At 45.8% G+C, this 14,641-nt stretch overlaps 1 protein-coding gene across 5 annotated transcripts; it reads left to right on the top strand.

The window, feature by feature from the left end:
* The first annotated feature begins 1,532 nt into the window (after positions 1-1,532).
* LOC103049934 (uncharacterized) lies at positions 1,533-14,046 on the top strand. Of its 5 annotated transcripts, none has more exons than XM_088128646.1 (9): positions 1,533-2,157; positions 3,051-3,214; positions 4,065-4,246; positions 6,594-6,720; positions 8,005-8,118; positions 8,227-8,328; positions 8,977-9,063; positions 9,449-9,541; positions 10,716-14,046. In XM_088128646.1, the coding sequence occupies exons 3-9, from the start codon at positions 4,214-4,216 to the stop codon at positions 12,668-12,670; spliced, it is 2,511 nt and encodes an 836-aa protein (XP_087984772.1). In that variant the 5' UTR covers positions 1,533-2,157; positions 3,051-3,214; positions 4,065-4,213; the 3' UTR covers positions 12,671-14,046. The 5 variants fall into 5 exon arrangements, with proteins under 5 accessions (XP_087984772.1, XP_007441001.3, XP_087984774.1 ...); XM_088128648.1 differs by lacking the exon at positions 3,051-3,214 and adding an exon at positions 5,815-5,927 and having other exon boundaries at positions 1,535-2,157; XM_007440939.4 differs by lacking the exon at positions 3,051-3,214.
* The last annotated feature ends 595 nt before the right edge of the window (positions 14,047-14,641 follow it).

Below are 14,641 nucleotides of genomic sequence, written 5' to 3'. Positions count from 1 at the left end.
CTCCATGATCTGTCCTTAACCAGGTCTTCCAATAGTGCCTCCATCGCCATGTAATTGAGTCCATCCACCTTGCTGCTGGTCCTCCTCTTCTTCTTTTTCCTTCCACCTTTCCCAGCTTCAGAGAACTAGATCTCATATGTGTCCAAAGTAGGATAATTTGGTCCTTTGTGCCTGGAGTGAGAACTCTGGGTGGATTTGCTGAATGATCCATCGGTTTGTTTTCTTGACTGGATTTAAATAGGGCCTGTGACAAAAGAAAGGAAGACGTGTCTTGGCCCCAGGTGCCCTAAAGAGGCATTGTGAAGGGTGGAAGAAGCAATTGGGACCGGTGGCAGCAGCAAAAAAAAAAAAGAAAAAAAAAGCAGAAGTTGTCTTATGATTTTTTACTTCTTTCACTGCATTTGGCAAGTCCTAGATCCAATTGGAAGTAAAGGCTAGGATGATTGCTACCCAGAACTCCACTTCTGGCAATAGAGGCCATTCTGTCCTTGTTCTTTCTGGCAGAACACAGTGAGCTGGCCTCTCCTGTAATTTGTAGGTTAATGCCCGTAGAGTATTTCCCTCTCATACTGCGTTCTGCATTAAATGGTTCTTAATGTACTTTTTACATAAATTGGGTACATATGCTGCTCGGTATGCGGCTTCTGAAATTCCAGAATTGGGCGATTTGAACAGGCCCATCCCATTCAGGCTGCCTTATCCTGAGGGCTGGATCTTTTCGCCACTGGCTGATGATGGATAGGAAGTAGATGGGAGTGAAGCCAGAAGAGAGGACAACCGTTGTGCCTCTGAATGAATGGCTGTGCTGGAAATCAGGGCCACGCAAATTTTGGCAGGCAGTCACAACAGAGGCAAGATAAGGATTGGCTGTGAGGTTAGCAAATTTTTAGGGTGGTTTTGTTCCTGCCCTCCCAAGGAGGGCTAGATAATGTTTTAACTCAGTAGTGCAGAAGGAGCCCCAAAATATGATCCCTTTTGAATCATCCCTCGGATCCTCTGTATTGGCTACCGTGAGCCCTCCTGCCCTGTCCTCAGTTCTCAGGATGACCGAGAAAAGGCCAGAGGACACGTGCTTTTTTAAAAAGACAAATTGAGATGTTTTTGACTCAGGCCATGCTTCCCGAGATCCTTCATCTCAATGGCTGGATTGATGGGGGGAGAACCCCATGGGTGGGTGGGGAATTAGATTGCACAAGCAGAAGAAACGATGTCCATATGGAGACGTGTTGTGTCATTCAAAGGACAGGTGCATCACCCGAGGTACACTAGATTTAATCACGCTGATTTGGAGGCACTGAATCATGGATTTTCTTGTGAACATCCATAAAATCACAGCAGGCTTCCGGTCACACCTGTCTTTCCCCCAGTCAGCGCTATGCAACGCCACCTTGTTTCTCCTGGGTTATTAGCTTGGATGTTGGTTTTTCTGATGTTTATTTCCTGGGGTTAACGTTTTGTGACTTTTAGGATGCTTTACTTCATATGCGTGCTACCACAGATGTTTTGTGGAAGCGATTGGTCCTGGGCTGTGCCTAAAGGGCACCTAGATTTTCTTTAAAGACAAGGAAAATCCTCCTGATCGGCGTGAGAGTGGAAGAACCGAATTATGTACGGAGGCTGTGCAGGTTCTCCATCTCTGGAGGTTTTTAAGGGGGGCATCTCTTGAGGAGGGTTTAGCTGGCTTTTCTGCACATTGCGGAGGGTTGGACTGGATGGCCCTCCTGGCCCCTTCCAGCCCCACCGCTCCTTGTGTGTAAACCTGAGGCCCTCCGTGTAAAAATCTTGAGGCCTCAACGAAACAGCGCCCTGTTCTGAGCAGGTTCTTCGGCGCCTGAGGGTTGGCGCAAAGTCCTCCCCTGACCAATCTGGCCGAGCGGGGACGAACTCGGCTGGGGCCTTAGCCAGCATCGCCTTGTAGGCAGCCGCGCTCCGGGAGTCGGTTTCCTTCCCCGCCGGCGGCTCGGAGCCGCCCGGAGCGCCAGGCGAGCGAGCAGACGGCTGCGGGGGCTCCGTCACATGATGGGAAGCGGAAAGCCAGCGGGCGCCCCGCTGACGCTCCGCAGCCGGCCGCGGGCGGCGGGGCGGCCTCGCCGGAGCCCTTCCGCGCCCCGCGGCAGGGTCGCCCCAGCGGAGCAGCCGCCGGGCGGGAGACCTCGGGTGAGCGCGGGGGGAGGCGGCGCGCCCGGGGGAGGGGGCCGGGGCGCCTCCGTGAAACGTGCTCGTGGAAAAGGCGCTGCCGGACTCGCGATCGGGGGTCCGCTCCACGCGCAGCGCATCTCCCTTCTGCCCTGCCCTGCCCTGCCCTGCCCTGCCCTGCCCTGCCCTGCCCTGCCCTGCCCTGCCCTGCGCTCCTCCAGCGCGGCACCGCCTGGCTGGGAGCGGAGCTGGGCCGAAGGATAAAGGGCGCGATTGCGGGGGGGCTGCGTGGATTGATCCCCACTCGGACCGGGGCGGGGAGGGCGGCGTGGCTCGCTTCCAGCGACGTTTCACTTTGAGAGTTTGGAAACAGAGAGCCCTGCTATACGGGTGTGTGTGTGCGTGTGTGTGTATATGTATTATATACACAGATACAGGGTATACCAAAAGTCAGACAAATGTATACATGTAGTGTAGTGTAGTGTAGTATAGTGAGTTCTATCTATAGGGTGTGTGTGTGTATTATACACAAACACATATACAGGGTGTACCAAGTCAGGCAAATATATACTGTGTGTGTATATATATATATACACATACGTGTGTGCGTGCATGTGTATGTGTTATACACTCAAACACAAACATACCAGGTGTACCAAAAGTCAGGCAAATCTATCTATCTATCTATCTATCTATCTATCTATCTATCTATCTATCTATCTATCTATCTATCTATGTGAGTGTGTGTATTATGCAGGTAGATGCACACAGAAACCAAGTATACACCCCCACACACACACATACATAATATTTTTATTTAATGGCAGTCTAAGACTGTGAAATTCCGTTCAAAGGAGAATATAAATATCCAGGTGGCAATTTCCCTTCTCCTTGCTTCCCTCTGATCGGTGTAGCTGGAAGACTCTGCCCTCTTCCCACACGGTGTGGAAACTGCCAAGTCAACTGCCTTCCTTGGCCAGCAAAGACCAAAACCGTGGGAATTATTTTACAGCGCCCCCGTGCAAGATGGATGCTTAGTTTCTGAAGTTGCAGCTCGGTGTTTCCCCGAGAGGGATAGGTAAAAAAAGAAGATCTGGTTCGGCTGTGCCACACAACAGGGCTTGCTCAGTTGTGGCTTAACATGACGCATGAATCCAGGCTGTAAACCACAATTGGTGGCTTAGTGTGTCACATGAACTGAGTGATTGTAGCTTAGTCAACAGACCATGGTGTGCAAACCCAGTTGCCTGCATAGAGACAAATGCACTGTTGTTGATTAAGATGTCTTCTTTATCAGTCCCTGGGGTAGCTCTGGGTGAATTCAGCTTCCAGTTAAACCTTGTTGAAGGCTGTTTGTTCACCGGGCAGAGGCTCCAAAGCCAATGGACTCTGTCAAGATTTCGCCTCTTGGCACTCTTGCTTTCTGCCTTGGGGGCCACTCTTGGGGGCCAAGGGACGCACCGAACACTTGGGGGGCAATGAAGGCTACACCCCGTAATAGGGCAGGGCTGGGTTTTAAATTGGGGGTACGGCTAATTTTTTATGCCAGCTGCAAGGGCTTGTTTCAGGCCTTACAGTTTAGTTTTCAGGTGTTTCCCACCCAGGGGTGTCTGCAGGAGGGTCAAAAGAGTCAAGATGGCAGCTACAACCATCACAAAACGTGTTCAGTGGCACCTTGACTTTTGATTGTGAGCTGCCCCATACAAGTTCAATCTGTTGTTCCTCCTCTTCCTCCTTTCCACCCACCTTTCCTGTTCCCACCTCAAAATGCTAGGGCTCCTGGTTTTCCTCAACCATGTTCAGAAGAATTTGAGGGCTGCACAAAGGGGACTTGAGGACGACATGCAGACTTGGGGTTGCCGATCGCTGCCCCCCATCACCAAGGTTTCTTTGCAACAAAAACCACCTCACCTTTTCTTCTTTTGCAGCAACACCACTGCCTAGCAACCTTACTCCATTTCAGAAACAGTCTGATCAGCAGGCTCTGGGGAAGCCCTCCTTCCTCCATCGCTCTTGCAGGTTGCAGGACGGCGCTGCGGTGCCTGTTCCCCCACCCCCCCACCACTACACAGGGGAGATGGAGCCAACTCCAGCAGCAGTGCTGTCTCAGGTATGGTTTGGGGTCCAGGTCTTGGGAGGATAAGTAGAAATGGTTGGGAGGTTGCTGCAATTTTGGCAAGGCTGCCAAGGTTGGGCTGCATGGACAGAGTCAGCCATGAGGTGTCAGGAAAGAGAAACCAGAACAAATATTTTTTTTAAGATATTGCTGCCACCTAGTGACCACCTGTACAATTGCACTCTGTCTGAATATTTGTTGGGAGAAAAAGTGGAAATGTAGCTCAGTATAATTCAAGGGGAAGGCAGGGTCAACTGCAACCTTGGGATGGCCTAGGCCACACCTAATTTTGGGAGGTGCTGTGGACTGCTGGGTGGGGAGGCAGAAGGGGGTAGGGCTTGTGGTATTAATGTTTGGGAACTCTTTGCTTTTTCAATGCTCCTGTTCATATTTAAAGGTGTGTATTCCAGTTTTCAGCTATTTACAGTCTCTAATGGTTAGGAATCCCTGCCTTCCAAATTCAACAGTTATGGTCAGACCTGCAGAATGTAGGGCCTGGGGCCTAGTTGTCATAGGCGGCCTCCCCGTGTGCCCCCAGGGGCTTTCTTGCAGGTAGTAAAACAGTGAATTAGAACTCTCTGTTTCCCTCCTAGTCAAAGACAGCCCAGCCACAATCTTCTTAGGCTGATCATAACATCCTAGAAGCATATTTCCTCTTGCCCAATGTTTCTCAAACTTGGCAACTTTAAGCTGCGTGGACTTCAATTCCTAGAATTCCCCAGCCAGCACAGCTTAAAGTTGCCAAGTTTGAGAAACACTGTTCTTGCCTGTCATCTAGCGATTGCATTGTTTCTTCAGGCATGCGTTCGTGTGGCTCATAGAAGCCAGACACCGGCTTGTCACATTGAGCTCAGCCAGGTCTCAACCTCAAATTGACACACAGCCCTCATGAGGACTAGTTCCTTAGCCCGGAGGCCACCACGCTGAAGGCTTTTCACACATGGGTGCAGTGTGTTGCAACCCAGACAACTGACTGACTGACTGCCAAAGATACTTTAATTAAGACATTGCTCTTAGTGTTTTTTATTCTCCTTTCTGCAAGCGTCGGATTAGGGAGTATGTATTGTTCTTGTTATTTCAGTTGTAGATAAGAGGCTCAGCAGTGAAAGTGATTATACCATAAGAAGAGACACGCCATGAGGCTTGTTAGATAACTCTAAGGGAAGTTATCTTATACATCCAGAGAGAGAAAAAATGAATCAGACCACTATAATATTTTCTTGCCATTTTTTTCTGTGCTGACATGCTACAGGGCTGCATAAAATAATCTTGCAAGCCGCACATGGAGTTTGAGGCTCCTGAGTTAAACCATGGTTTTCTTCACTATTGTTGTCAGCCCTTCAAGGTAGACCAGACTACAAAGCCGGAGTTATGAATGCTAATATTACTTTTATTATAAAGTTACGGTAACAGTATGAATACGCTTCCCCCCTCCTTCCCCCCCTCCATCTTCAGGGAGGGGCTTCTCTGAGGTGCTTCCTCAGATTACATTTGTGTCCTGGACTCAGATCTCATTTATCTAACCATTGCCTTGGTTGCGTCCCTTCCTCCTGTTCCTCAAGGTTATTCCTACTGGCCATTGCATCTGTTTATTGATTAATAAACTGGGATTGCACAACAGAGCAAGCCCTGAACAAGGCTTTACAGATCTTGCTGGCTGGATTCACACACCTCAGTAAGTTATAATATGGTGGGGTTGGTTTTGGCTTAGCATGTTGTATGAACCCAGCCATAGTGATTTGGAACCCAAAGTGTATGGCTTAGAGCAGTGTTTTTCAACTTGGCAACTTTTAAGATGTGTGGACTTCAACTCCCAGAATTCCCCAGCCAGGATTCCCAGAATTCCCCAGCCAGTCAGTAACTTTAAGATGTGTGGACTTAACTTTAAGATGTGTGGACTTCAACTCCCAGAATTCCCCAGCCAGCATGGCTGGCTGGGGAATTCTGGGAGTTGAAGTCCACACATCTTAAAAGTTGCCAAGTTGAAAAATACTGGCTTAGAGTAATGTGTGAACTAGCCAAATGTAGCTTGCTCAATATACACCGCTTAGGCAACCCATAGTTTTGCATACTGGGTTAACCCAGTTACTAACTAAACTTTGTTAAAGTGACTTTTTTTACAAAGTTAGGGTGGGGTAATGGAGAAATTGTACCTATATTATGCTTTGCGGGTTTTTAAAATGCCTTTGTGTTTAATGGATGCATGGCGCAGTTTGCAATCTAAAACAGAACGCTAAATTGCCGAAAACCTCAACAATCCAAAAAGTCACGGAAGCTGCAGGAACGGAGTGTTTGAAATTTGCATGTCACTTTTCCTGTGCTTTTTCCTTTTCCTTATCAGAGCCGTGTGGCTTTCGAAGACGTGGCTGTCTATTTCACAGTGAGTCAGTGGTCTCTGCTGGGTCCAGGCGAAAAGGCTTTATATCGGGAAGTTATGCAAGAAAATTACAGGAACGGGGCCTCTTTAGGTAACAACTCCGATTCCCATCCTTGAATTGGAAAAGACCCTGTTGATGTGTTGCTGTGGTTGATTGAGGAAAAGTTAACTGGCACATTTTGCATAACATGCTAACCGGAGAAAAACGAACCACGTTGGTTGGGTTCATACAACACACTGAACTGCAAAGGAGCCTGTTTCCAGTTTAGTGTGTTGTGTGAACTGAAATAATGGGGCAGAGGCAATCAATTGTACTGAAGGTAATAAAAAAGAATATCTGTAGCTCGGGGTTGAACTGTGGAGTCCTTGGTGCTCTCTGAGCTTGGTCATTTGTTTGCAGACATTTCATTACCCAACTAGGTAACATCATCAGTGCGAGTGAGGGTGGGGTTCACTCCTTGTTTATATACAGTGGCTTGCCAGTGTTGGTGGGGGTGTGGTTTTCTCCTTGGTAGTTCCTTGATTAGGGTGTTGTTCTCTGCTTGTTTGTTTGTCTGGTGTCAATCCCTGCTTATCTGGGTGGTGGCTGCTGGAGAGGATGTGTTCTGCTCTTTTGTTTCCTTCTTAGCTTTTTTAGTTTATATACAGGCAAGCTACTGTATATAAACAGGGAGCAAACCCCACACTCACTCGCAGTGATGACGTTACCTAGTCGGGTAATGAAATGTCTGCAAGTAAACAACCAAGCTCAGAGAGCACCCAGGACTCTGCCATTGGGTAATCTAGCCTTACAGACCCAGCAATTATGGCTGGGTGTGATGGATACCACAAGGTGATCTCCTCCGCTCTCCTCAACCGTTCGCGTCTACAATTCATTTTAAGGGATGCTACCAAAGCGAGCAACATCCAGATGTTTGTGGGGAATGCTTCCACTTCAACCAAAAACTATCTCCCCCAGGATGCTGATGAGAAGTTTTAGGGTGTGAGCATTCTCCAGCCGCTGGCATTGAGGTGCATTGCCTTCCATGGGCCTCCCATTAAAGTGACATGCCCTGCATCATTTGTGATGTCATTGTGCTTGTACCAGACACCTGGTTTAGACATGGCTTAAAAGAAGAGAGAGAAATAAAAGGCAGCCCCCCCCCCAAAAAAAACCCAGGAAAAGAACAGAATCTGAGCCCTTCCCAAATAGATGAGATTCTTCTGCCCATTTTGCCTGGTTGCCTGGCTCCAGTGGCTTTTGCTCCTCCTATCAAACTTACCCCTCCTTACCCACGAACGGATGGGCAAATATGTTTCATGAACTCTGCCCACTGCGGTTTATCCACAGTCTGTTTTACAACCCATTACATGCACCTCTTCTATCCTCAAACAGGTTTTTTTGTGATCAAACCCAAGTTGATCTCTCAGCTTGAGCATGAAGAAGACCCCTGCATTCCAGACCAGCTCTTTGGGGTGGAAAAGGAGACTGTATTAGATACTGACCCAGGTGAGGGGAAAGAGACTCTGCTCATGGGTCTGTGAGTTTAATAAATCAAGTCCCCACCTTGGTGAGTCTTTGGCTGTGCATCCCTCTTTCTCTTTCCCCTTTGCACAGAATCTCCTGATGTGATAATAAAAGTGGAACAAGAGGAAGAGCCGTGGGTCCTGGAACACCAGATGTATGTGGACAACGAAGCCCTACCAGAGACCAGTTCAGGTAAGGAGAATTGCTTTAGATGCACCTCCCGCTTCAGTTTTGAGGATGAAATCAATTAGATGTTTTCATCCTCAATCTTTACCCCTCAACCATTCTTCTACTAAGATATTGGACGGGTTTGCACATTGTTCTTGGCCGTGGTTCACCACATCTATCCTAGAAAACCTGCCACAAAGTTGGATGGTGCTTGTAGACCTCCCCAGAGTTAATGACAGCTGTTTTTACTTACTATGGGAGGGTCTGCAGGCACCATCTAGTTGCATTGCAGGTTTTTCTGGTGCTTGGGGGCATCACGCTGTGGTATTGAAAGATATCTCTCGAGATTGCCAAATCTTGCCAGGTGGAGAACTGGACGGGTGAGATCGCTGAAAGCACAAGATTGAGCAGTGGAGCCTCATGTCTGAAAAGGTTGCTCCCCCCACCACTGTGTTGAGATGTGGTGTGGGTTGTTTGGGTTAGCAGGCTGCATGAACCAATAGCAAGCCAAACGTAGTTTATTCCGCAAACCACCATTAAGCATTTCATTAAAGTCCACACATCTTAAAGTTGCAGAGTTTGAAAAACTAGGCCAAAATGGTTGCTAATTTATTGTACTTTACTTCCAACGCAGAGTATCATAACTGACCACCTAATGCCTCTTTACTGCAGGACATTTTGACACTGTAATAAAGGAAGAGGAGCCGTGCATCCTGGATCACTGGGGATCTGAAAAAAATGCCCAGGTTGAGAAGTCAGGTGAGGGAGCAATTTGTCTATTGGGGAATTTTGGGGATTCTGTGGACTCTGTCTAGAAGTGAGAGGGGTGCTCTGATCTCTTGGTGGACATGGCTGATCCTTGATCTCTAAGCACAGTGCCTCCCAAGGACCCAAATTCCAGCCCCATAGCGGGCCCCTTATTATATTTTACTCCTTAACTGGGCCATCAATGTACCTGAACTGGGCCATCAATCAATACTGACCATTTTACAGTTGTTTCATTCTGCATCCCACACAAAATACTTGCTTTCAAGTCACTTTTATGTATGTGTCTACCAACAATATAGAAAAACATTAAATCTTACAAAACGTAGCAATCATACTTGATTGTCTTCCTTAACCTTTGTTATATCTTTTAAAACAGAGTTTCCTGGTATAATAATCAAATTGGAGCAAACAAAGGAAATGTGGACTTTGGCTTCTGAGGGCAGTACAATTGTCTCAGATATTCAGACAGGTAAGGAGTTGGTCAGGTGAGCCACAATCAATACTGTCTGTGTTTACTACAGACAGTAGTAGTATTAGTCGGTATTTTCAACTAATTCATGAGCACACTGGTTTAATAAGAGCAAAACAAACTGATCTTTAAAAGAAGTGTCTGAGTTCTGACTATAGTCAGTAGTATGGCTTCTTAGAGTCCTATCCTTATCAGCTCCATCTTAGCTGTTCATATTCTACAATTGTTCTTTGCCTCTTGTCTTCTCAATAAATTGCCTTCCATTCCATTCCATTCCATTCCATTCCATTCCGTTGCATTCCGTTGCATTCCGTTGCATTCTGCTGCATTCCATTCCATTGCATTCCACTTCACTCTACTCTGTTGCACTGCGTTCTACTCCATTCCGTTGCATTACATGGGATTGCATTCCGCTCCACTCCACTCATGGGTTTATGGGCTGCTCCAAAAGCTAATGACTTTGAGTGGCATTCCCAACATTAATAAATCAGGTTAAAAACAAATGTATAAAAGAAAGACCAAAACATCTCAACATAATCTGACTTGTAGTTCAGATTCTTAGAGATGTAGAACTTTTAAAGAATTCATAGCCATGGATACAACAGGAATCTTTACATCTTCTCGGCAAACCATGATATATACTTTATATCGTGAGATACATGAAAAGTATCAGTCTGCTGTCAGTCAGGCTGCTAGGTAATTGTACAGTCAGGAATGCCTGAATGTTATTAAATGTGACTTTTAGTGAACCACTGCTATTCATAAATGACAGGCAAAAAATATTATGGAAATGCTCTTGAATACCTTGAGAGAAAAAAAATCCAAGCAAATGACTATACTACATGTAAATAAGCATAAAATATTATTGGCATAAGATGGTCATCACTTTCCAGACAAAACAGAAGGTGCCTGGAATATAAAACCCAGAAAAGCAGTTTACTTCTATTAATAAATCTGATTTGTCTTAGCTGATCACCTCAACTTCCTATGGAAACGGGAAGTGTTAATAAATTATCATTTTTGGACTGATTCTTTGGCCTGAATGCCATTAGTTCTCTTGCCTGAATAACAGCAATTTTGGTAGAGTGTGCAGTAAAGTGATAGAGTGAATATAAGGCTTATTAAATTTGGTCAGAGCATCTTCATTCTCAAAATTCTCTGTTTGTCTGAACAGAAAATGGGCGTGTGAAAGAGGAAAATGACCTCTTACTAGGATGGACACACAAAAGGACAATGGATAAAGCACCATTTGGAGTTTCCCCTGGCAGAATTTCTCATTATTTAAAGAAAAGACGTATCTCTCTGGATGAAAGCAGAGCAGAGAGGTATTCCAGAAATGTTTTGAGGAAGAGAGTAAAAAAGGCCTTATATTGTGTAGGAGGTGGCCTCGCTGATCTCAAACTCCAGAACAGAATTCACAAGCCCAGGAGATGGCTTCAGGAAGAAGAGGAACCTTATAAATACTTAGATGGTAAGACGAGAACTGGTTGGAGATACTATTTAATGAACCACGGAAAAAGCCGTACAGGAGAGAAACTTTATACGTGCTTAATGTGTGGGAAAAAATTCTTTCAGAAGTCCCATCTCATTAGACATAAAATCAACCATGCAGGTGAGAGACCGTATAAGTGTTCAGCCTGTGAGAAAAGTTTCAGTCAAAGATCCCATCTCATTAGCCATGAAAGGAGACATACGGGGGAAAAACCGTTTGCGTGCTCTGTCTGTGGTAAAAAACTGAGTCGTAAAGCACTCCTCGTTAGACATGAAAGAATACATACAGGAGAAAAACCCTATCAGTGCTCTCTGTGTAATAAAAGCTTCTCTCAGAGTTCTGGCCTTACTGCACATGAGATCACCCACAGAGGAGAAAAACCACATGCGTGTTCTATCTGTGCAAAACGCTTCAGTCGCAAAGCAAGTCTGGTTAGACACGAGCGAATTCATCTGGGAGAGAAACCGTACCCTTGCCCCATCTGTGGCAAGACGTTTAGCCAGTGCTCGGGTCTTCTGCAGCACGGAAGACTTCATACAGGGGAGATTCCCTATAAATGCTCGATCTGTGGAAAAAGCTTCAGTCGTAAAGATTGTCTTCTGGGACATCAGGGAACTCATACAGGAGAAAAACCATATCTATGCTCAGTCTGTGGGAAAGGTTTTAGCTGGAAAAGTTACCTGGCCATCCACAAGAGATGCCATAAGGAAGAAAAATTATATATATGCTCAGTGTGTGGGAAAAGCTTCAACCAAAGATCCAATCTTCTTAGTCACGAAAAGACTCACACCCAAGAGAAAACCTATACGTGCTCCATCTGTGGGAAGAACTTCATTCACAAAGTCAGCCTTATTAGACATGAGCGAGTCCATACAGGAGAGACACCCTATAAATGCTCCGTCTGTGGGAAAGGGTGCAGCGGGAGGACTAACCTGATTTCACATGAAAGAACTCACACCCAAGAAAGGCCTTACCCGTGCACGTTCTGTGGGAAAAGCTTCAAGCAAAGATCCAACCTCACCAGCCATGAAAGAACCCATACTGGAGAAACTCCGTATACGTGCTCAATCTGTGGGAGAAGCTTCAGCTGTAAAGCCAACCTTCTCGGACATATGAGAACCCACACGGGGGAGAAGCCATATTCATGCTCAGTCTGCGGGAAAAGGTTTGGTAATAAATCCCAGGTGGTTATTCATGAAAGAATTCACACTGGAGAAAAACCCTACACCTGTTCGATCTGCGGGAAAAGGTTTAAGCACAGAACAAGCTACACGGAACATCAAAAAATCCACACCCAGGAAAAGCCATACACATGTTCTGTCTGCGGTAGAAAGTTCAGCCGTAAGGAACACCTGGTTATTCACGGGAGAATCCACACAGGAGAGAAACCGTATTCGTGCGGGGACTGTGGGAAAAGTTTTAAGCAAAAATCGAGTCTTACATCCCATGAGAGAAGCCACACGGGAGAGAAACCGCACACATGCTCTGTCTGTGGGAAACGTTTCAATCGAAGGTCAAACCTCATTCATCATGAGAGAATCCACACAGGAGAAAAGCCACACTCGTGTCCAGGTTGTGGGAAAAGTTTCCGGAGCAAAGCGTACCTGAGGAGACATGAAAAAATCCATACTAGATGAAAAAGTCCCTATGCGTAACTTCTGTCTACTCCAGGAACATCTGCAGAGGAGGATGCAGGGAGGCAAAGGTCAAAAGCAGAATCATGCTGCGAACTCCACGCCGTTTCGATGCGCATCATGACTTTGCATGTATTACAGGCAGGGTGGAACATGTGACATGATGGCACAATGTTTTTGCCATTTTGATGAAATCCTCCAAACCTGTGGACCTCTCTGAACCTCTCCACATGTATCGCACTGAACGCATCACATAGCAAAAAGACTTTTAAGGAACAAGTGATATAATAGTCGCTTTTAGAGGTAACACTAAACCACAGTTTAGTGCAGTGTTGTCCAAACTTGGCCACTTTAAGATGAGTGGACTTCAACTCCCAGAATTCCCCAGCCAGGCTGGGGAATTCTGGGAGTTGAAGTCCACTCATCTTAAAGTGGCCAAGTTTGGACAACACTGGTTTAGTGTCATAGACAAGCCTCAATCTAGCATGCTTGCTTGGCCCTCCCTCTTCTTCTCCAGGGTGGCTGGCAGGAGAAGATCCGATTTCAACAAATCATAGTTAATTGTTTTGTTCAAACCAAATTGTTTTGTTCAAAGCAAGTCTCTATAGTTAGCACAATGGTTTAGGGAAGTACAAGCCAGAAATGTAAAGCATGGATTTGAAACTCTCTTGGTAATTAAAATTCACAATGGGTTAATTTAGCATGGAGAGGTTGAAAATGGAAGCTTTATGTCACCAGACTAGAAAAGAGGGGGGGATTGGATGAACATTGAAGCAGGTGCCTAAACTGGTAGACCATACAAATCAAGAAAGAATGTGTGAAAAGGTCAGAATTCACAAATTATATTAATGGAAAGTTTCAGGCTATGGAAAAGAAAACCACTCCTATACAAGTTGCTGGACAGTATTGGAGGATCATTTCTGGTCTGGAGCGTAAACTCTTCAGAATTTGAGGTTTGAAACAAAAACCTCAGAGTGAAAAACTTATTCCAAAGTTGTTGTTTTTTTAAAAAAAACCAGCTCAAACTTCTCCTATGGATCTTAAACATTAAAAGGTTTGTGTCTTATGCATACCAAAAATCTATACTATAAACAGAAATGACAAAAAAATGCCTTATTAAACAACAGCAGTTTTCTTACCTTTGTTTAACGTATCGATATGTACGTTTCAGCTCTGCAAATCATCGAGGTCACAAGAGACGTTTCCCATTTTGAAATCTACTGCCTATTTTTGCTGCCCAGTTTCCAATCTTCCTTTTGACCTTTTCTGTTAACATTAAAGTCAACAGTTCAGAACTTGTTTGTTCTGCTTTGCTAGTATCTTGTGTAACGTACTTGTCTTTGAACAATAAAGAGTTCCGCGATTGAATCAAATGGTTTTTTTTCCCCAACTGATAAGAAAAGCACAGCACTCCCTAGTATTTTTCCCCCTGTTTATTTAACATCAGCGACTGTTTCTTTAGGGTCCAGCAAAGAACATGAGAACAGGCCTGCTAGGTCAGGTCATGGACCATCCCGGTCCAGCATTTTCTTTCTCACAGGGTGATGAAATCCCCTTCCACGGTTGCTGCCCTACAACCTGTATTTGAAGGCTGGCTGCCCCCAACCTGAAACTAATACTTACTTTTCAAAACTCTTCTCCCTTGACAGACCTGCCCATGAATCCCTTAAAACATTAAAATTGATTCATTAGATTTACATCAGGTGGTGAAGGTGCTGGACCAGGAGTGGGGAGATCCAGGTTCTAGTACCTTCTCAACCATGGTAGCTCTCTGGGGGGCTTCAGGCCAGTCCCCCCTCTCAGCTCAAGAGCCAGGGTGGTGTAGTGGGGAAGGAACTGGATTAGGAGTGGGGAGACCCAGGTTCTAGTCCCCCCTCAGGCACAGAAGTTCCTTGGGGGACTTGGGCCCAGTCCCCCCTCTCAGCCCAAGACCTAAGAAGGTCAAGGGGTGAAAGTGCTAGACTAGGAGTGGGG

This window comes from Python bivittatus, unplaced genomic scaffold (assembly GCF_059951505.1).
Source record: "Python bivittatus isolate LINGU-HERP-01145 unplaced genomic scaffold, Pbiv_v1 ctg000800_np1212, whole genome shotgun sequence".
Taxonomy (NCBI): Eukaryota; Metazoa; Chordata; class Lepidosauria; order Squamata; family Pythonidae; genus Python; species Python bivittatus.
The sequence above is the reverse complement of the archived record's forward strand: the minus strand, read 5'-3'. Positions and strand labels throughout refer to the sequence as shown.

What these genes read in the sequence shown, in the direction of transcription:
- LOC103049934 (XM_007440939.4), top strand. Translation starts at nt 4,214, where the DNA reads ATGGAGCCAACTCCAGCAGCAGTGCTGTCTCAG. An exon ending in CAGCAGCAGTGCTGTCTCAG is followed by an intron (nt 4,247 to 6,593) that starts GTATGGTTTGGG and finishes TTTCCTTATCAG; the next exon opens with AGCCGTGTGGCTTTCGAAGA. An exon ending in TGTCTCAGATATTCAGACAG is followed by an intron (nt 9,542 to 10,715) that starts GTAAGGAGTTGG and finishes TTGTCTGAACAG; the next exon opens with AAAATGGGCGTGTGAAAGAG.